Consider the following 22,282-nt stretch of genomic DNA (forward strand, 5'->3'; position numbering starts at 1 on the left):
TTGGGAAACTTAGGTAAACAGTCAAAGTGTTCATTCTACTATCGCAACTTTTCTGTATGAAAAATTTCAAAACAAAATGTTTTTCTAAAATTCATACTTGCTCCAGATCCATAGCTTTCAGTTTTTCTTAAGCACAGCTTAAAGCGCAGCTCCACAATAAAATATAAATTGTACATAGCAACCCAGTACACGCACATACACAGTTTGAACAAATGCATAATTAAATAAGAAGTGTCACAAAACAATGCTTGCTCTTACAGTATTACACGTGATGCTCTGTGCTTTTTCTATTCTATCATGTTTTTGTTGTTGTTAGGGGGTATTTTGCGGTGCTGAGCTGGGGATGGAACCCAGTGCCTCACACGTGCTAAGCACACAGCCTACCACTGAGCTACATCCCCCAACCCCTCATGGGTTTTCTTGTTTTGTTTTGGTTTTGGTTTTTAAATGCTGGTCATAACCCACAAGGGGATTGGACTATGAGCACATGATAAAAGCGAGAGCACACAAGGGAGGGGTGAGGATAGGTAAGACACCTAAAAAACTAGCTAGCATTTGTTGCCCTTAATGCAGAGAAACTAAAGCAGATACCTTAAAGCAACTGAGGCCAATAGGAAAAGGGGACCAGGAACTAGAGAAAAGGTTAGATCAAAAAGAATTAACCTAGAAGGTAACACACACGCACAGGAAATTAATGTGAGTCAATGCCCTGTATAGCTATCCTTATCTCAACCAGCAAAAACACTTGTTCCTTCCTGTTATTGCTTATACTCTCTCTACAACAAAATTAGAAATAAGGGCAAAATAGTTTCTGCTGGGTATTGGGGGGGGAGAGGGAGGGGGCGGAGTGGGTGGTAAGGGAGGGGGTGGGGGCAGGGGGGAGAAATGAACCAAGCCTTGTATGCACCTATGAATAATAAAAGAAAAATGAAAATAAATAAATAAATAAATAAATGCTGGTCATAACCCACTGAATTGAGCTGATGGCCACTAATGGTCAAAATCCATTTCAACACTTCTGCAACAGTTCTAATACTTACTATTGTTATAAAGTACTGTCGCCGGGTATTGACTGTAGTTCATACCTGTAATTCCGGCTAGGGAAGGCTGAGGAAGGAGGATCATGAGTTTGAGACCAGCCTAAGCTACATAGCGAGACCCTGTTTAAAAAAAAAAGAAGAAAAGGTACCATTGGACTGTACCTGGCTCAAGTGGTAGAGCTCTTGCATAGGAAGTGCAAAGCCCTGAGTTCAACCCCCAGTATAGCCAAAATAAATAAAAATGTTGTTGCCATGAAAAACAGATAGCTTGGCGAGCATCTGCATTCGTGTGTTTTGGAAACACACCTAAGTACAAAGAGAGGCGCTCAGGACATTGAAATCGCAGATTTCGGGGTCATTGGCAAATGCAGTCACCATTGCACATGGTATAGAGAACAGCTTGAGTATTAGCAGACATGTGGCACTTTTGTTGACCTGGCCACCTCATGCTGTTAGGAACCTTGGTCTGTTGTGATTCTGCTGCCAATTATAGAGGTGGGCATGGGAGGCTGGCAGAGCCAAAATTTGAGCCTTTTTTTGGACTCTGGGGATGGAACCCAGAGTGTTGTGCATGTCAAACAAGCACACTACCACTGAGCTACACCCCCAGCCCAGCGCAAAGTCCACCTTCTCAGCCAGGGCCAAAAGAAGTGCTGATCCTAAGACTAACAGTCAATGTGTGCTCAACTCTATGTGGGTTTTGGCAGTCCTGCCCTCGACACTCCGCAGTCAGAGGCCCTGAATGCTTCCCACGGGTGCTGGTTGTCCTTTGTTCTAGCCCTAAGGCCTGGGGCATGCAGTTGGTCAACTCCCACCTGAAACATCTCTAAGTCCCCCTTCCCAGCTACGGGCTGCTTCCTTCTGTCTTGGCTATTAGCCCCAAAGCATGCAGCTCGTAATTTCCCCATCTAAGGGAATCATCCCAACTGGAGACTCCCTGCCCTGCCAACATACCTGTGTCTTCTGCACGCTCTTCCCACAAATCCTTAAGAGAATTCTGTGGCCTTCTCAGACATTCACAATGCATGCTAGCGTATGAAAACCTGGAAAGTCCTACAGGAGACTTTAACCAGGAGAAACTGGTTTAACTTTTTCTTTTGTCTTTTTTTTCCAATTTTAGGATTTTACATATTTATTTGTCCACAAATACACCTGCTGCCCTAAATTTCCCTTGTGGCTAAGGTCACCCTTGGGATTAATTGTGGAGTAAATGAAATGAAATGAATATTAATTTTAAATGCCTCCTAACACGTCTCAGACCCCAGAAAACACCCCCACCTTTAATCTAAGTCTCTTTCTCCTCTCCCTTTTCTAATGTCCTGACCTCCTTCCTGAACCCTAGGATTACCAGACTCCTGGGAGAGGGGAGCAGGACTGTGGTAGAAAACAATGGGATTGGATTCTAATGGGTTGCCGGGCCAGGAGAATTGACACAGTTCTCAGTAGTTGCCCAATGGACTGCCTCTCTAAATCAGGCCTTGCAGGCCCTGTTGCCTGGAAGATAGTGGGGAAGAGGTGGGGGTGGAGTCCTAAGAGCTTCCAGTTCCTAACCTTCCCACTGGAGGGCGGGTGTTGATTGTTCCTCTTTTCCAATGGAAGCCCACATGAGAAGAGCAAATCCATACTCACGCCCCATGGCACTTCCCAGGGTTCTCCTCTGCCTAGGGCTATCTTTGGAAGTAACCTATTCTTTCCACTCTCAAGTACAATTTTCACTACAGGCACCCATTCTGATCCCTCCACCCTTGCCACAATGGCTCCTAAACCCAGCTAACTAAGCTTCCTTCTTTTGGCCAAAGCGGTTTGGGCCACCAGAGTCAGTCCCTCTGTGCACGAACTGGACCACACTGAGCAGGAGACAAGAGGTGAAGAAAAAAGTGGTCTTGTGGCCTGAGGCCCTCATTCCACAGGAGGGAAGGCTGTCAGACAGGGAGGCATTGGCCGGCCCCCAGGTAGTGTTGGTCACCTCCGCCACTGGGACCCTCGGGGCCAGCAGCTTGGACAGGAGGCTGCTGAACCTGCTCACGGTGGTGGCCACGGGCTCTGGGGATGGGCCTGGACTAGACACAGTGAGGTTCAGCTCCTCGGGGTCCACGCACAGGCCATCGGAGGAGCGCTCAAAGGCCACCTGGCTGAGATCCAAGCCAGCCACAGAGCCCGGAGAGGCGCATGGCACATCCGTAGCAAGCCCAGAGCCCTCTATCCAGTCCTGCAGCCATTCCAGGTGGCAGTCACAGCGCCACGGGTTGCGGAAAAGGAACAGGCGGCCCAGGAAGAAGCCCGGCTGGAAGGCGGCCCAGGACAGCACAGTGAGGCGGTTACCGTTGAGATGCAGAGCCAGGAGGCCCGAGAGGTTCTGGAAGGCGCCCTCCTCCACAAAGGCGATGCTGTTGCGGTCCAGGTAGAGCAGCTCGAGCTCCGCCAGGTCGGAGAACCAGGCCCGTGCCACGCGGCCCAGCGCGTTGCCGCCCAGGTTGAGCGTGCGCAGGCGGCGCAGGCCTCGGAAGGCGTCGGCCGGCAGCGAGGCCAGCAGGTTATCGTTGAGCAGCAGGTGCTCCAGGGCGCCACAGTCGCCGAAGGCTCCGGCGTGCACGGCGCGGACGCGGTTGGCCTGCAGGCTGAGCGAGTGCAGGCGCCGCAGGCCCTGTAGCGAGCTGGAGGCCACGGCCTCGATGCGGCCACGCTCCAGGTGAGCGTGCGTCAGGTTGGCCAGGCCGCGCAGCGCGCCGGGCACGCGGCGGAACAGGTTGTCAAAGGCGGCGAGCTCGCGCAGGGACGGCAGCTCGGCCAGCAGGCGCTCGGGCACGCTGAACAGGCGACAGGCGGCCAGGTCCAGGCGGCGCAGGCGGCCCAGGGTGGCGAAGGTGCGCGCGTGCAGGTAGCGCAGGTCACCGTTGTGCGCCAGGCGCAGCTCGGCCAAACGCGGCAGGCCCTTGAAGGCCCCAGGGGTGATGAAGGACAGGTTGTTGTGGCGCAGGGACAGACGGCGCAGCGACGGCAGCGTGCCAAAGGCTCGCTCGCCCAGGATGCGCAGGCCGTTCCGGTCCAGGTCGATGGAGGCCACCTCGCACGGGAACTCGGCCGGCACCCGCAGGAGGCCCGCGCGGTCGCAGCGCACCGAGCAGCCCTGCTCCACGCTGCTGCAGGCGCAGGCCACAGGGCAGGCGCGCACGCAGGCCTCGGTGGCCCGGATGCTGGGCAGGCCAAGCACCACCGCTGGGGGTGAGGGTGGGGGGAAGAAGGAAGGAAGCAGAAGGAAGAAGAAAAGACAAAAAAGGAGCAACAGTCACACAAAGTCACCCCAGTAGAGGCATGCAGGCCCTCTACCGTGTTCTGCATCCTCACATGGCCTCTACCCATCTTCCTGGCCTCACACAGGTTTTCCCACCTACAACGCCCTCGCCTTTGCTTTCCAGTTAGCTGAATCAACAAAACTCGGGCTGTTACTTCTGCCTTGGGTCCCTTCTAAACTCCTTCCCACAGATGCCACAGCTCTGTGCTCTTACAGTGTGGCCTAGAGGGTTTGTTGTCTACATGCCTAAGAGGATCAAACGACTGTGGCCTACACCTAGACCTGTGCTGTGCAGAACAGTAGCACCTAGCCATATGTGCTCCCAAGCATTTGAAATGTGGCCAGCCCATTGAGATGTGTTGTGTTGTAAGTGCAGTAGAGGCACCAGCTCTCAAAGGCTCAGTGCTAAAAAGAGTAAAATAGCACATCAGTAATTCTTGTATTAATTACATGTTGAAATGATATTTTAGATACATTGGGTTAAATAAAATATTACAATTAATGTCAACTGTTTCTACCTTTTTAATATGGCTACTTAAAAAATGTGACTTGTGTTGTATTTCTGCTGGTGCTATTGGCATGTCTCCCCACAAGAATTCAATTCCTGAAAACCCCCCTGAGTCAATTAAGCTTCATGAAGAAGAAAGAATTAGGGAGCAAAGCGAATTGGGGGTTAAGAAAAACCTTTGTTTTTTCTTCTTTTTAACAGTCACTAAAATTAAACCTTAAGGACAGCATAGCAAATAAACTGTCAATGACCTTCTCACACATCTCAAAATAATTAATTATGGATAGCGTGCAATTAAGTATCATTCTCCAGTCATTGCTTTCTAGAAACTTTTTGACAAAATCCTGGAAAAGAAAGGTGCTTATAAATTTTGTTCTGAGCATTTGAGTGGAGAATCAGATAAAGACTTCAAAACTCGCCCCACCCCCACCCCCACCCCCAGTAGGGTCAGCCACTACAGCTACACTGGCCCTGTGCAGGCCAGTGGTCCCAAGCCCAATCTTGAGGACCAGTGGAAAAAGCAATGACAGAGGTCCACTTTTCATTTTCTGACCAGGAGCAGCTCTCAAGTGGAGTGTGCTCAATCCACAATTCCTGCAGAGGAAAGAGGGAACCCAGATGTAAATGTGTCTGTCCACTGATTCATAATTTCTACCCCTCCTTGGCAGTACTCCCAAATTCCTGGCTCAAGAGGTAAAGTGCCTGCCTAGCAAGCATGAGGCCCTGAATTCAAACCCCAGTATCACCAAAAAAGAAAAGGAAGGAAGGAACGAATGAACGAACCACCTCTGGCCTGTCATTCAGTCCATCCCACTGTGTACCCAGTACCCCTGCCTTGCCTACCTAAGCCCAGCAGGAACCTGAAGGTATGGCCAACACAGGAGTGTGTAGAATTATCTTGCTGCTGCCTCTATTGGTTCGTTCAGTTTCTGGGGTCTTTTCATTCCATCTGTTATGGACACTCCATGTTTTCATAGCTACTAGGAAGAGAATTCAGCCCTCTCAGACTTGGCTTTGAGTGTTCACTTGAAAACTGAAACTACTTGACATTCTGATGTTGAAGAGGCTTGACATAGCTTTAGACACCAAGCTTCCAACATGGTTCTTGGGCCCTATGCCACCAGCTTGGCTGTGAACAGGACCTTTGCCACACTGGGACACACCCTGCTAGGGAGACAGAGCCAAGACTACAACCTTAACTCCAGGCCTCAGCTGGAGAGAGACGAAACCCATCCCTAGCAACTCTTCCAACTGGGTCAAGTCGACGCATCCAATGTCCTTACAATAGTCCTTCATTCTATTTTTTTCTCCTTTCTAGTTAAGAAGAGTACACCTTCAATCCTATGACTCATGTTTCTACCCCCACAATAGCTAAAATTGTTCAGATCATACAGTATAGCTCAATAAATGTTTGCAGAATTAAATGGAATTGATACCTTCCTCTGTGAGCTTCCTGCTAGAGGATGTCCTTTGTTTTAAAACCTCTTTCTCAAGAACTCATAGGATTATAAGAGTCAGGAAACAACCAATTTGTATAATGCGAGGATTCCAAGATGGTGGCTAGAGGTAGGAAGCAGAAAGCGACCATCCTATAGTGAAATCTTGGAGAGACGCTGGAGACACACTTTGCAGGCATAATCACTGAGAAAAGGCATAACTTTGACCCCTCCACATCTCCAGCCGGTGCAGAGAATCTCCACTTCACATTAAATGGAGAAAAGAGGAGGGCCCCCGGGGCCGCCAGTGGCCGGCGCCTATACGGCTTGGGAAGACGCGGACCAGGTGAGCTTCGCAGTACCGCGATACCCCCACAGACAAGCCTGGGCCAGAGCAGCTTAGCCCCCTGGACAGACTGACCTCCACCCGGGAAATAAAAAAAAAAGAGAAACTGAGTAATAAGCAATAAGAACAGTTAAGACACGCTGGAAAGAGGGTGGGGCGCCCTGAGCGCTGAAGATTAGGGGAAGGGAAGCCTTCCTGGAACTGTAAATAAACAAGCCAAAGCCGGAGAGGCTCTGGCGGGAGCGGGGTGCGCACCCAGCAACCAGGAGCGGGAAAGCTTGTGAGAGTGGAGGAGGGAGGAAAACTCCACAGGAGAGGAGGGAAGACCCACTTCCCACATGAACTGTAAACAAACATGGCGGCCGGCAGGAGCAGCAGCACCGCCCAGTAAGCAGGAGCAGGAAAGCTTCTGAAAGTGGCAGTGGGAGGAAAACTTCAGAGGAGAGGGGGGAAGACCCACCTCCCACATGAACTGTAAATAAACACGCAGGCCTGACAACGCGGGAGCAGTGTCACCTTTCCCAGTGCTTGGAAAGGGGAAAGCCTGTAGCAGAGGCTCCCGCACAGGAGAACTCTGAGCAAACAAAGCCTGTGGGGCCAGGTGAGTGCTAGCTCACCACAGAGATCTGCATAAATAACGCCGCCAGCTACAGGCTGAGAGCAGCAGGCAGGCAAGCCACAGTTGCAGATACCACCCTCAGAACTGTCTCCAGACACTTTTTTTTCTTTTTCTCCCTACCTTTGATGAGAGAACAACCGAATTACACCTGCAAGCCGAAAAACTTACTGAAACTGCATTACATTTGAACTTGGGACACTTGGTGGGGCTTTGTGTGTGTGTGTGTGTGTGTGTGTGTGTGTGTGTGTGTGTGTGTAGTTTTTCTACTTTATGCATCCCCTTTGATGAGACAACTACAGAACAACATCTGAGGCACCAACTCCAGGACTGGAGATTGAGACGGACACCCCAATTATTAAGACTGAAACTGCATTGCATATAAACTTGGAAGTTTTTTGGTTTTTTTTTTTTCATTTTTTTTTTAAATTTTCTATTTTCCATTTTATTTTAATTCATTTTTATATATAGATATTTCTTTCATTTACTTATTTTTTATTTTTTTATCTTTGATTTTCAATCCTCTGTCTCTCTAATGTCTGTTCAGCTTACTGTCGATTAGTACACTAACACTCCCTGTTTATACCTTTGAAACTCTCTTGTCTGATACCTTGTTCTGCTTTCTCCCTCTTGTCTGTATATTTGTTTTCTCCTTTTCTTTAACTTCTTGCTTTCCATCTCAGCTCACCCTTCCATTCTAAATATTACCATTGTTATTATTACAAGCTAGAAAATACTTAATTGCACACAGTACAGGGACAGTAACAACACCAACGACAATGACGGGAAGACAGAAAAAACAGGGAAACCAGTTTCCCCACAGCAAAAAATTAGTACAGGAAACAGAGGGGAATGAAGAGAACAGAAACTCAGATCCAGACTCCAACAAAATGAAGATAAACTATGCCAAAGGACCCAATGAAGCCCACAAGAATAATTTAAAAGAAGACATACTACAAGTACTCAATGAGAATTTTATAGAGATGATACTGGATAGGGTCAACCAAAATGTACAGGAGACACTCAAGAAATTCCAAGACAATAAAAATAGAGAATTTGAAAAAGCAAAAGAAGAAATAAAGGAAACCATAGAAGCACTGTATAAACACCAAAGTGAAAGAGAGAACACAATGAATAAACGGATAAATGAACTCAAGACAAAAATAGACAACATTAAAGAAGAAAACTGCCAGGATATGGAAAACCTCAGAAAAAAGAACGAAACAGAACTGCAAAACAAAACAGAAGGCCAATCCAGCAGAATAGAACAAACAGAAGACAGAATCTCAGAACTTGAAGATGAAATGGTAATTAAAGGAAAAACCGAAGAACTATTAATTAAACAACTCAAGACCTGTGAAAAGAAAATGCAAGAACTCACTGACTCCATCAAAAGACCAAACTTGAGAATCATGGGCATCGAAGAAGGAGAAGAGGTGCAAGCGAAGGGAATGTGTAATATATTCAACAAAATAATAACGGAAAATTTCCCAAATCTAGAGAAAGATATTCCCATACAAATGCAAGAGGCCTCCAGGACACCAAACAGACCAGATCAAAATAGAACTACTCCACGACATATCATCATTAAAACAACAAGTTCAGAAACTAAGGAAAGAATATTGAAGGCTGTAAGAGAGAAAAAACAAGAACATACAAAGGTAAACCCATCAAAATCACAGCAGACTTCTCAACAGAAACATTAAAAGCAAGAAGAGCGTGGGGTGAGATCTTTCGGGCACTGAATGAAAATAACTTCAACCCCAGGATACTCTACCCAGCAAAACTATCATTCAAAATAGATGGAGCAATAAAAGTCTTCCACGATAAGCAGAAACTAAAACAATATGTGACCACAAAGCCACCACTACAAAAGATTCTTCAAGGGATTCTGCGCACAGAAAGTGACACCCAACTTAACCATGAAAAGGCAGGCAGCACCAAACCACAGGATAAGAAAAAGCAAGACAGTAGAGAGTAACATCAAGTTAGGTACACACAATCAAACCTTCAAACAACTAAGATAACTAAATGGCAGGAATCACCACATACCTATCAGTACTAACGCTTAATGTTAATGGACTTAATTCACCCATCAAAAGACACTGTTTGACAAAATGGATTAAAAAAGAAGATCCAACAATTTGTTGCTTACAGGAGACCCATCTCACCGACAGAAATAAGCATATGCTTAGGATGAAAGGCTGGAAGAAGATTTACCAAGCCAATGGCCCCTGAAAACAGGCAGGAGTAGCAATACTTATCTCTGACAAAGTAGACTTCAAACCTACATTGATCAAACGAGATAAAGAAGGACATTCCATACTAATAAAAGGGGAAATAGACCAAAAGGAAATAATAATCATCAATCTGTATGCACCCAATGTCAACGCACCCAATTTCATCAAACATACCCTGAAAGACCTAAAAGCATATATAAACGCCAACACAGTGGTTGTGGGAGACTTTAACACTCCATTATCATCAATAGATAGGTCATCCAAACAAAAACTCAATAAAGAAATCCAAGATCTAAAATATGCAATAGATCAAGTGGACCTAGTAGATATCTACAGAACATTCCATCCAACCTCTACACAATATACATTCTTCTCAGCAGCCCATGGAACCTTCTCCAAAATAGATCGTATCCTAGGGCACAAAGCAAGCCTCAGCAAATATAAGAAAATAGAAATAAGACCATGCATACTATCTGACCACAATGCAGTAAAAGTAGAACTCAACAACAAAAGTAAAGACAAAAAACATGCAAACAGCTGGAAACTAAATAACTCATTACTTAATGAAGAGTGGATCATCGATGCAATAAAAGAGGAAATTAAAAAGTTCCTGGAAGTCAATGAAAATGAAAACACAACCTACCAGAACCTATGGGACACAGCTAAGGCAGTCTTGAGAGGAAAGTTTATAGCCATGAGTGCATATATTAAAAAGATTGAAAGATCCCAAATCAATGACCTAATGATACATCTCAAACTCCTAGAAAAACAAGAACAAGCAAATCCCAAAACAAATAGGAGAGAAATAATAAAAATAAGAGCTGAAATCAACGAAATAGAAACCAAAAATCCATACAAAGAATTAATGAAACAAAAATTTGGTTCTTTGAAAAAATAAACAAGATCGATAGACCCCTGGCAAACCTGACTAAAATGAGGAGAGAAAAAACTCAAATTAGTAGAATTAGGAATGCAAAAGGGGAGATAACAACAAACACCATGGAAGTCCAGGAAATCATCAGAGACTACTTTGAGAACCTATATTCAAATAAATTTGAAAATCTAAAAGAAATGGACAGATTTCTAGATACATATGATCATCCAAAACTGAACCAAGAGGAAATTAATCACCTGAATAGACCTATAACACAAAATGAAATTGAAGCAGCAATCAAGAGTCTCCCCAAAAAGAAAAGTCCAGGACCTGATGGATTCTCTGCTGAATTCTATCAGACCTTTAAAGAAGAACTGATACCAACCCTCCTTAAACTGTTCCATGAAATAGAAAGGGAAGGAAAACTGCCAAACACATTTTATGAAGCCAGTATTACACTTATCCCAAAACCAGGCAAAGACACCTCCAAAAAGGAGAACTATAGGCCAATCTCCTTAATGAACATTGATGCAAAAATCCTCAATAAAATAATGGCAAACCGAATTCAGCAACACATCAAAAAGATTATTCACCACGACCAAGTAGGCTTCATCCCAGGGATGCAGGGGTGGTTCAACATATGAAAATCAATAAACGTAATAAAACACATTAACAGAAGCAAAGACAAAAACCACTTGATCATCTCAATAGATGCAGAAAAAGCCTTTGATAAGATCCAACATCATTTCATGATAAAAGCTCTAAGAAAACTAGGAATAGAAGGAAAGTTCCTCAACATTATAAAAACTATATATGACAAACCTACAGCCAGCATTATACTTAATGGAGAAAAACTGAAACCATTCCCTCTAAAATCAGGAATGAGAGAAGGATGCCCACTATCTCCACTCCTATTCAACATAGTACTGGAATTCCTAGCCAGAGCAATTAGGCAAGAAGAAGGAATAAAAGGAATACAAATAGGTAAAGAAATTGTCAAAACATCCCTATTTGCAGACGACATGATCCTATACCTTCAAGACCCAAAAAACTCTACTCAGAAGCTTCTAGACATCATCAATAGCTATAGCAAGGTAGCAGGATATAAAATCAACATAGAAAAATCATTAGCATTTCTATACACTAACAATGAGCAAACGGAAAAAGAATGTATGGAAACAATTCCATTTACAATAGCCTCAAAAAAAATCAAATACCTAGGTGTAAACCTAACAAAAGATGTGAAAGACCTCTACAAGGAAAACTATACACTTCTGAAGAAAGAGATTGAGGAAGACTATAGAAAGTGGAGAGATCTCCCATGCTCATGGATTGGTAGAATCAACATAGTAAAAATGTCGATACTCCCAAAAGTAATCTACATGTTTAATGCAATTCCCATCAAAATTCCAATGACATTCATTAAAGAGATTGAAAAATCTACTGTTAAATTTATATGGAAACACAAGAGGCCACGAATAGCCAAGGCAATACTCAGTCAAAAGAACAATGCAGGAGGTATCACAATACCTGACTTCAAACTGTATTACAAAGCAATAATAATAAAAACAGCATGGTACTGGCACAAAAACAGACATGAAGACCAGTGGGACAGAATAGAGGATCCAGATATGAAGCCACACAACTATAAGCAACTTATCTTTGACAAAGGAGCTAAAAATATACGATGGAGAAATAGCAGCCTCTTCAACAAAAACTGCTGGGAAAACTGGTTAGCAGTCTGCAAAAAACTGAAACTAGATCCATGTATATCACCCTATACCAAGATTAACTCAAAATGGATCAAGGATCTTAATATCAGACCCCAAACTCTTAAGTTGATACAAGAAAGAGTAGGAAATACTCTGGAGTTAGTAGGTATAGGTAAGAACTTTCTCAATGAAACCCCAGCAGCACAGCAACTAAGAGATAGCATAGATAAATGGGACCTCATAAAACTAAAAAGCTTCTGTTCATCAAAAGAAATGGTCTCTAAACTGAAGAGAACACCCACAGAGTGGGAGAAAATATTTGCCAACTATACATCAAAGGATTGATAACCAGAATATACAGGGAACTTAAAAAACTAAATTCTCCCAAAACTAATGAACCAATAAAGAAATGGGCATGTGAACTAAACAGAACTTTCTCAAAAGAAGAAATTCAAATGGCCAGAAAACACATGAAAAAATGCTCACCATCTCTAGCAATAAAGGAAATGCAAATTAAAACCACGTAAGATTCCACCTCACCCCTGTTAGAATAGCCATCATCAGCAACACCACCAACAACAGGTGTTGGCGAGGATGCCGGGAAAAAGGAACCCTCTTACACTGTTGGTGGGAATGTAGACTAGTACAACCACTCTGGAAAAAAATTTGGAGGCTACTTAAAAAGCTGGACATCGATCTACCATTTGATCCAGCAATACCACTCTTGGGGATATACCCAAAAGACTGTTACTCCAGAGGCACCTGCACATCCATGTTTATTGCGGCACTATTCACAATAGCCAAGTTATGGAAACAGCCAAGATGCCCCAGCACTGACGAATGGATTAAGAAAATGTGGTATCTATACACAATGGAATTTTATGCAGCCATGAAGAAGAACGAAATGTTATCATTTGTTGATAAATGGATGGAATTGGAGAACATCATTCTGAGTGAGGTTAGCCTGGCCCAAAAGACCAAAAATCGTATGTTCTCCCTCATATGTGGACATTAGATCAAGGGCAAACACAACAAGGGGATTGAACTATGAGCACATGATAAAAGCGAGAGCACACAAGGGAGGGGTGAGGATAGGTAAGACACCTAAAAAACTAGCTAGCATTTGTTGCCCTTAACGCAGAGAAACTAAAGCAGATACCTTAAAGCAACTGAGGCCAATAGGAAAAGGGGAACAGGTACTAGAGAAAAAGTTAGATCAAAAAGAATTAACCTAGAAGGTAACACCCACGCACAGGAAATCAATGTGAGTCAATGCCCTGTATAACTATCCTTATCTCAACCAACAAAACCCTTGTTCCTTCCTATTATTGCTTACACTCTCTCTACAACAAAATTAGAAATAAGGGCAAAATAGTTTCTGCTGGGTATTGGGGGGGGAGAGGGAGGGGGCGGAGTGGGTGGTAAGGGAGGGGGTGGGGGCAGGGGGGAGAAATGAACCAAGCCTTGTATACACATATGAATAATAAAAGAAAAAAAAATTTGTATAATGCAAGAGATCAAAAAAGTAGCTGCCAATGTTTTTTAAATGCTTGTAAGAGAAGTGAGAGTGAAGTTTTCCATCCTATATCCTTTTTACTTTAATTTTTGAACTATGTGGTCCAGTTCGAATCTAAGCACGTCCCCCAAAGGCTCAGTTGCCAGCTGATGGGCTTTTGAGAGGTGATTGGATCGTGAAGGCCTTGACCTCATCAATGGGTTAATCCACTGATGAATTCGCAGCTGAATGGACTATTAAGAGCTGGGACCTGGTTGGAGGAAGTAAGGTATTGTGGGTGTGTCTTTAAAGGCTGTGTCTTGTTCCCAGACCTTTCCAGTTTGTCTCTGCTTCCAGTTGCCTGGATGCTTTCTTCTACCGCACTCTTCCAGCAGGATATCAGTTCTGCATCACCACAGGCCAGAAACACAGAGCCGAGTAACCATGAACTGAAGCTTCTGAAGCCATGAACCAAAATAAACCTTTCCTACAAGTTGGTTTGCTCAGGGATTTTGTCACAGTGATAAAAAGTGACTAATCCACCATGTGAATATATTAACCTATTTCAGAAAACAGATTAAAGTTTATTTGAAACTTGTATTAAACATTCGAAACATCATCACTACATCGGACCTATTATCAGTCCCTGAAATTTTGATACCCTTATAGAACGATAACTTATTTACCTGATTATTTAGCAAAATTTAAATTAGGTCAAGTGAACTCTCAGAACAGACAGCAGAACTCCAGTATTGGTTTACCCAGTATGAAAACTAAGTATATGTTTAGTAAACCAGAAAAGCAGGGCACCAAGAAAAAAACTTTTTTTTGCTAAATAATAACATATTTGAGTGAGTTCTGTTTGCAATAATGGCAGAGTAGCTTCTGTCAGTCTACGTTCCTACCGATGGCTACAGTAGGCCCATAATTATTACTGCATAAAGACTGCACAGAATGGTCTAGGATGGTGCACTATGGGGGTGCACATTACAGTCTCAGGGGAACTTTTAAAACTCACAACCCCCAGGCCAATTATGTCAGGATCTTCAGGGGTGAGACCAAGCATTGGTATTTTTTTTTTTTTTTTAGTACTGGAGTTTGAAGTCAGGGCCTCACATTTGCTAGGCAGGGGCTCTACCACTTGAGCCTTTCAGTCAGCCACATTTTTGAGATAGGGTCTCGCTTTTTGTCTGGACTGGTCTCAAATCTGGATCCTCCTGATCTCTGCCTCCTGAGTAGCTAGAATTTCAGGCATTAGCCACCAGCACCTGGCCAAGTATTGGTAGTTTTAAAAGCTAAAAAACGAAGGGTCTAAGTGAACCAACTTTATAAAATGGAATTCATTTGTGTTGTATAAAATGTTACAAGGTATAACATAGGGTGACTATGCTCTATGAATTGACCTAGCAATTCCATTTCTCCATACACACCCAAAAGAATTGGAAGCAGGTGTTCTCTCCTTTTTTTTTTTTAAGTAACATAAATAGATATTTATGTTAATGTGCATAACAAATGACATGATAAAAATATAATTAGCACAAGCCCATGACATTTTAGAATGGAGCTAAATAAAAATGCAAGTTGATGTATAGAAAAGTGTTAAATAAAAAATAGAGTAAATGGCATCTAAATTTGGCAGAATTTGTAACAGTGATATGCGACATTACACACACCTAACCATACTCTGGAAAACATTCAGCAGTCAGCAGTTCTAGCTGTTCACGCAACTTGAGAGCACAGCAAGGGAACCCTCAGCTGATTCACAACTGTTGGTGAGTTTCTCGTGCCCAACTCCCACGTCTGTCAGTGAGGGAGAACTTGATCCTGGCCCTTCACAGATAGTGTGACCCAGCAGTTTTCATAGGTGCACTCAAGATTCTCTTCTCAGAGCCAGCCTGGCACCAGCTGTGGCCCGAATGCTGCAGGCCTCCTCCTGTGAAGTTCCCTGGAAGCAGGTGTTCTAACAAATACTTGAACACAAATGTTCATGGAAGCACTGTTCACAATAATCAAAAGGCAGAAATCACAAATGGCCATCAATCAATGAATGGAGAAACAAATGTAGCATATCCATACATACTATTGTTTTAAAATACTAGAAGGCATCCAAAACAGACAACCAGAGAGGATGCAACCCTTAAAGAAGAGAAGCAAACTAGATGAGGTCCACATTTAACTGATTGGTCCTCTCAAGTTATTTTCAAATCCATGTAGCACACAGGGCATAGAGTTTGAGCACAAAGAAAGCTGACAAGTTAGAGATCAGCATTTATAGCCGCTACAGTGGCTGGAAATTGAGGAAGGAAACATGGAAAAAAAGAACGCCACAAAAAAAGTCACAAAATTTGCATACAAACTTTTATCTGTGGTTGAGTCCTGAAGTGCATGTGTGGATTGACTCTAAGAGGAGAGTAAAAACTATAGGCTAAAAGACCTACGTAGAGATTGCAGCAGTTGCCTAGTGACAGGTGAAAGAGAAAGATTGCAAGGTCCATCAAGTTAGAGGGACTTGTAAAATACATCCACCTTTCCACTGAAACCCCAAACGGTCACACCTTATGAGTGAAGTTCATTTCCTAGGACTAAGGGCAAAACTGAAATAGGCCTACCCACACAAGCCTAAAACCAAGCCCTTCAAATATCAAGATAATCTGCTGTGTCAGTTGGATGCCAGAACAAAATTCTCTACACTTCAAAGGATGACAAAAGAATCCAAAGTTTCTACGACCCACAGTAATCAGTGTACAATCAAGGTGCCTTCTGATAGGAATAGGTCCTCAGCAGACATCAAATCTGCTGGTGTCTTGAACTTGTACTCCCAGCCTCCACTGCCATCAGAAATAAATTGTTGTTATAAGACACCCAGTCTAAGGCCCTTTTGTTATAGCAACCAGAATGGACTAAGACAATGACTAATTTCTTGTCAGAAACAATGAAGGCCATAAGACGATAGAATGATGTCTTTAACCCCAACACCACCACCAACAACAAAAAGAATGATGTCTTTACATGCTAAAAGAAAAGCAAATTCTGGCAACCTAGAATCCTATATCAAGTCAAAATATCTTCAGAAATGAAGCATAATAGATACTTTCTGAGAAAATTCATGCCCAGCAGACCTTTGCACAATAAGAAATGAAGACATTCTTCAGCCTGAAGGAAATGATACTAGACAAAAATCAGATCTAGCAGAAGGAATGAAAAGCAATGGAAATGGTAAATATGTCACTATAATATAAAAAACCACCTATTCTCACTTGTTTAACGAGTGACTGTTTAAAGCAGAAAAAAGAATGTATTATGGAGTTGATAACATATGTAGATGAAAATATGACAATAGCATAAGAGATGAAAAGGAAGGTAAATTGAGTTGACTTTTATAAGGATCTTACATTATACATGAAGCAATATAAGATTAATTCAGAGTAGATCATGACAAATTAAAGCTGCATAATTGTAATCCCTAGAAAATAAAAAAGAATCTCACACAATACACAATGAACTCAGTCCTAAATGATAGCAAATACCTTCAGGAAATAGTTTAGGAACTCTGGTTACCTGGGTGATATAAGCATGTATAATGCTACTCATATTGACTCAATTTTATGGGTTTCTTTGGCTTTCCTAACCAACTTTTAATGTGTTTTCTCAGGACTCTGACTGCTACATATTTTATTTCCTTGAGTATGACAGCCCTGCTAGGACTATTTTCCCCTTCTCACAAAAGAGGAAACTGAGGTTTGCAGTGGTTAAATGACACTAACCTTTGTCTTTCCACTCTACTGTACTATCGCCCATGCCACACACCGAACCTTTTGAGCTTGCATTTCTTTAACTGCGAACTGAAGGACCTGCACTTCTGACCTCTGAGGGCCCTTCTGGCTCTCATTTTCCATAGTTCCCCAGCAGCTGTTACCAACCACAGCTTCTAAGAAAAAATAACTTGCTCAAGAGTCCCATGTGTCTCTGCCACTCCCTCCCAACACCAGCTGTTTGCACTGCAGGGGAACACTTTGATCTAAGCAGCGCTAATCACCTTCATTCCTTTCTCCATAAAAATGAAATAGGCACCGAGCCACTGGTCAGTGAGCTCATGTGAGCACAAGCCTGTCCAACACTGGGGCTGGGTTTATATCAAAGCCACATGCAGCTCAAAGTTAATGAAGAAGCAGGAGCCAAGGGCAAGGTGAGGAAGCTGTCCACACTGCCATAACAAAAGATCAGAAGCTGCGAGTTTGTAAACAACTGAAACTTATTTCTCATCCTGAAGGCTGGAAAAGTCCAAGATCAAAGCAGATTCCGTGTCTGACAAGGACTTGCTTCCTGGTTCATAGCTGGTCATCTTCTGACTGTGTCCCCACATGGCAGAAGGGGTGAGGGACCTCTTCCAGTTTCTTTAGTAATAATAATTCCAATCATGAGGACTCCATCCTCAGGACCCGTCACATCCCAAAGGCCCCAACTCCTAATACCATCACCTTGGGAATTTGGTTTCAGCATATGACTTGGTGGGGGGAGGGCACAAGCATTCAGTCCACGTGCACAGAGAGCAGTAGCTCCAACATGAGAACCACAGAGATGGAGCTTACGAAGCCCAGAGAGCAGAAAGTTGCTAGAGTTGTTTCTGTGACGCTCCCCTGTCCCCATTTCCGAAACCCACTCAAACTATTTGCATGGATCAGTAGATTTCTGTTCCTTGCAACCAAACCATCGCTGATCATGATAGACATGGAACACCAGAATAGATAACACCCTTTAAGCACACTTCCTACATTTAGGGAATTTCCAACATTACAAAACCTGCCTCCTCAACAAAAAAGCCAGAGACTGTTTCCTGTGTTCCCTGGCAGTTAGGGCCCAGGCATGCGACCCACCATTGCCAAGCAGACACCCAGTGAGACTTGGATTCAGATGTAGGCACTGGGCAGAAACCACCTTCTGGCCGGAATGGCCGCAGAGGCATCTGGCTTTCAGACTTGCACAGTGGAATTTCTGGCACACAGCCTGTCACATGAGTCCCATGAGCTGCCAGGTGTATCCACAAAATAGCGGTGGCTGAGGGGTCTTTGCTGGAGCTACCCACTTCCTGATATAGGTGTTCCTCCTTGGCAGTATGGCTTCCGATCGGGAAACCTGGGAACACTCTATATCCCCAAATAAACTGCCCACCACCAGCGACCTAGAGCAGGCTCGGTGGCTTGAGGTAAGATTCCTGAGCAACAGCCCAAGACACGTGCGATGGCATGGATCTAAAACGGCCCCCAAAGACCCCTGTGCTAAGGTTTGCTCCCCAGCCTGTGGATCTATTGGGAGGTCGTGGAACCTTTAAAGAGTGAGTCCGGGGACTGATGGAGTGGCTCAAGCGGTAAGAGTGCCTGCCTTGTAAACGTGAGGCCCTGAGTTCAAACTCCAGTGCCGCCTCCCCCTGCCAAAAAATGTGGGACTGGACTAATGGCGTGACTCAAGTGGTAGAGTGCCTGCCTAGCAAGTTTGAGGCCCTGAGTTCAAACCCCAGTGCCACCAAAAAAAAAAGAAGAAAGAAGAACAAGAACAAGAAGAAAGAAGAAGAACAAGAAGAGGAAAAGGGACCAAATTAGAAGGGATGTCTTTCAAAGAGATATGGGACCCCCACCCCTTTCTGTCTTTCTTTGGTTACTGGCTCCCTCCTCTGCTACACATTCCTGCCATGGTAAACTGTGGCACCGTGGGCCCAAAGTGACCCAAATATCCCTGAAACCGTGGACCCAAATAAGTCTTCCCTCCTTATTAGTTGTCTATCTCGGGTATTTGGTCCTGCAGTGGAAAGCTAACAGAACAGGTTCTTTTCATTTCTCTAGTGCCAACTCCCTCCTGTGGCCCCTCCTCCTTTCCCTGAAGAACCATGTGAACTCTTTTTTTTTTTTGAGGGAATGGATTTGAACTCAAGACTTTGCGCTTGCAAAGCAGGCATTCTACCACTTGAGTCATTCATCCAGTCCATTTTGCTCTGGTTATTTTGGAGATGGGGTCTTGTGAATTATATGCCCAGGCTGGCCTCAAACCATGATCCTCAGCCTCCCAAGTAGCTAGGATTACAGATGTGAGCCACCAGTGCCCAGTCCACGTGAACTCTTCACCTTGACCAACTCAAGTTGAGGACCAGGCAGCACCCATCAACCAAAAGGGAAACTCCTTACCATTCATTGACAGGAAATATAGAACAGTGAACCAAAAGTGTTCAGGACAAGCCTGATTTTTCCACATTCAGATGAAAAATGGTGTCTCTCAGAATCACTAATCATCATTGCAAAACCAAATCTCCTTGACTGTCCAGAGCTGAGTTCCATGGGAATATCTTGGCCAGGAACACATTTACCAAATTAAAATAAAGATTACAGTTTGTGAGAACAGAAAGTCAAGTCATTTGGCAGTTGCTTAGCAATTCCTCTTCTCACACCAGTATTTTGGGGAAGGATCCATCTGGAAATCAGAAAAGGTTTCAGTGCTTTTATTCTCAGTCTAAGGAATAGGCAGAGAAGACAAGAAATGCTCCAGGTGGGCCTGGTCTCCAGAGTAGCCCCTGCTCAGCCAACCTCCGTCAGGACTCCAGGATTCACATGAGGGACTTTCCATTGTATAGTCAATCTCGAAACAATCACTCTAAGCCAGTCCCTCTTGCTTTTCCCAAAAACTCTCAACCCTGCTCTCTCATAGTGCTAAAAAAAAAGAAAAAAAGAAAAAAAAAACTCAGACACTCAGACAACCCCTGTCTTTTAGTTTCCTCATCTGTGATGTGTGGACAGCTGTGAGCAACAGGTGCACAGTACACAGCTGTGAAAGCACTGAGCCAAGCTAAAAGTGGAATCCATGAACCACTTGTCAGAGGATTAAACTTCATCAAGGGACAAATCCTTCAAGAACCAGGTGGAAATCTACCTGGGAGAAGAAAACAAGACACTGAGTGTCATTGTTTAGATCTTAGCAGTCACCCAAAGGCCATGTGTTGAAGGCTAGGTCGTCAGTCTGTGGCAATATCGGGAGGTAGTGGAACTTTTAGGAGCTGGGGATTGGTGAAAAAAAGACAGGTCATTGGGGGATGTGCCCTTCAAGAAATGTTGGGATCTCAGCCCTTTCCTCTCTTTCTTTTTGCTTCCCAATTGCCATGAAGTAAGCTGCTTTGCTCTACTGTGTACTCCTGCCATGATGTTCTGCCTCACCACAGGCCCAAAAGCAATAGGCCTCTGAAACCATGAGCCAAAATAAATCTTTTCTTCCTTATTAGTTGATTAGCTCAGGTATTTTGTCACAGCAATGGAAAGCTGACTAACACACCAGGTGCCAGAACAAATACTGAACTACGAGGAAACTACAAAGGGGCTGAGATGATTCAGCATCAGGGTTGTATATTAGAATCACATGGAGAATTCTTTAAAGTCACAACAGGCAAGCCAGGTACATCAGGATCTTCAGGGATGGAACCAGGCATTGGCATTTCGCTTTGTTTATTTTCAATTTAATTTTTTTTTTCAGTGCTAGGGATGGAACCCAGGGCCTTGCCCACATTAGACAATCACTCTATCACTGAACTACATGCCCTGCCCTTGGTTTTTTGAGACAGGGTCTCCCTATGTAGCCCAGGCTGATCTCAAACTCTCAAACCTCCTGCCTCAGCCTCCCAGTTTCTAGGATTACAGGCAGGTGCCACCATGCACCAACCAGACATTGGTGATTTTTATTTGGTTGGGGGATTTTTGGTGGTACTGGGGATTGAACTCAGGGCCTTGTCCTCACAAGCACTCCACCACTTGGGCCACACCCTCAGTCCTTTTGCTTTTAGTTTGTTTTTCAGATAAGTTCTCATGCTTTTGCCCTGACCAGCCTTGGACTGTGATCCTCCTACCTCCAGCTGGGATTACAGGCTTGTACCACTATACCCAGCCCAGCATTGGTGTTTTTTGAAGTTCCAATACACAGCCAAAGTCAAAAACCAAGCATCTTGAAGGACCAACTTTACAAAAATAAGATTCATCTGCGTGGCCTAAAATGTCACAAGGTAGGGCTGGAGGTGTGGCTCAAGCGGTAGAGCTCCTGCCTTGCAAGTACAAAGCCTTGAGTTCAAACCCCAGTATGGTCAACAAAAAAGAAAATGTTACAAGGTAAACCAGGTGTGGTGGTACATGCCTGTAATCCCAACACTCAGGAGTCTGAGGCCAGCCTGGGTAACATAGCAAGACCCTATCTCAAAAAAGTGGTGGACGGGCTCAGGATATAGCTCAGTGGTAGAGCCTTTGCCTTACATGTGCAAGGACCTGGGTTCAATCCCCAGCACCACAAAAAAAAAAAAAAGGTCCAAGGTATACCATGAGTAACCACGTGACTTAGCAATTTGTCTTCTAAGTATGCACAAAGGAACTGGAAGCAGTGCACTACTCACAATAGCCAAAGTTCATCAACCAATGAGCGGGTAAGTCACTGTGGCACACCATACAACAGAATGTTATTCAGCCTTCCAGAGGAGCAAGACTGTCACATTCTGCAACGTAGAGGAAGAATGGACCTCAAAAACGTCATGCTGAGGGAAATAAGCCAGTCACACAAGGCCACATAAATGTGATTCCATTTATAGGCAATGTCCAGACCAGGCAATCCATAAAGCCAGAAAGCAGATGCGTGGTTGCCAAGGGCGGAGAAGAGGGAAGAATGGGGAGTGACTGCCTAGCAGTAGACCCAAGATTTCTTTTTGG

General features: G+C 44.0%; 1 protein-coding gene across 1 annotated transcript in view; it reads right to left on the minus strand.

Moving 5' to 3' along the window:
* Positions 1-1,108: 1,108 nt before the first annotated feature.
* Nyx (nyctalopin) overlaps positions 1,109-22,282 on the minus strand; it is a 92,177-nt gene continuing 71,003 nt past the window's right edge. The window contains exons 2-3 of the mRNA XM_074062279.1: positions 9,960-9,977; positions 1,109-4,256 (exon numbers count right to left, since the gene is read on the minus strand). Of these exons, the coding sequence (XP_073918380.1) occupies positions 2,815-4,256; positions 9,960-9,977 (1,460 nt within the window). The 3' untranslated portion in view covers positions 1,109-2,814. The remainder of the gene's footprint in view (positions 4,257-9,959; positions 9,978-22,282) is intronic.

Source organism: Castor canadensis, chromosome X, assembly GCF_047511655.1.
Source record: "Castor canadensis chromosome X, mCasCan1.hap1v2, whole genome shotgun sequence".
In the NCBI taxonomy this organism is placed as follows: domain Eukaryota; kingdom Metazoa; phylum Chordata; class Mammalia; order Rodentia; family Castoridae; genus Castor; species Castor canadensis.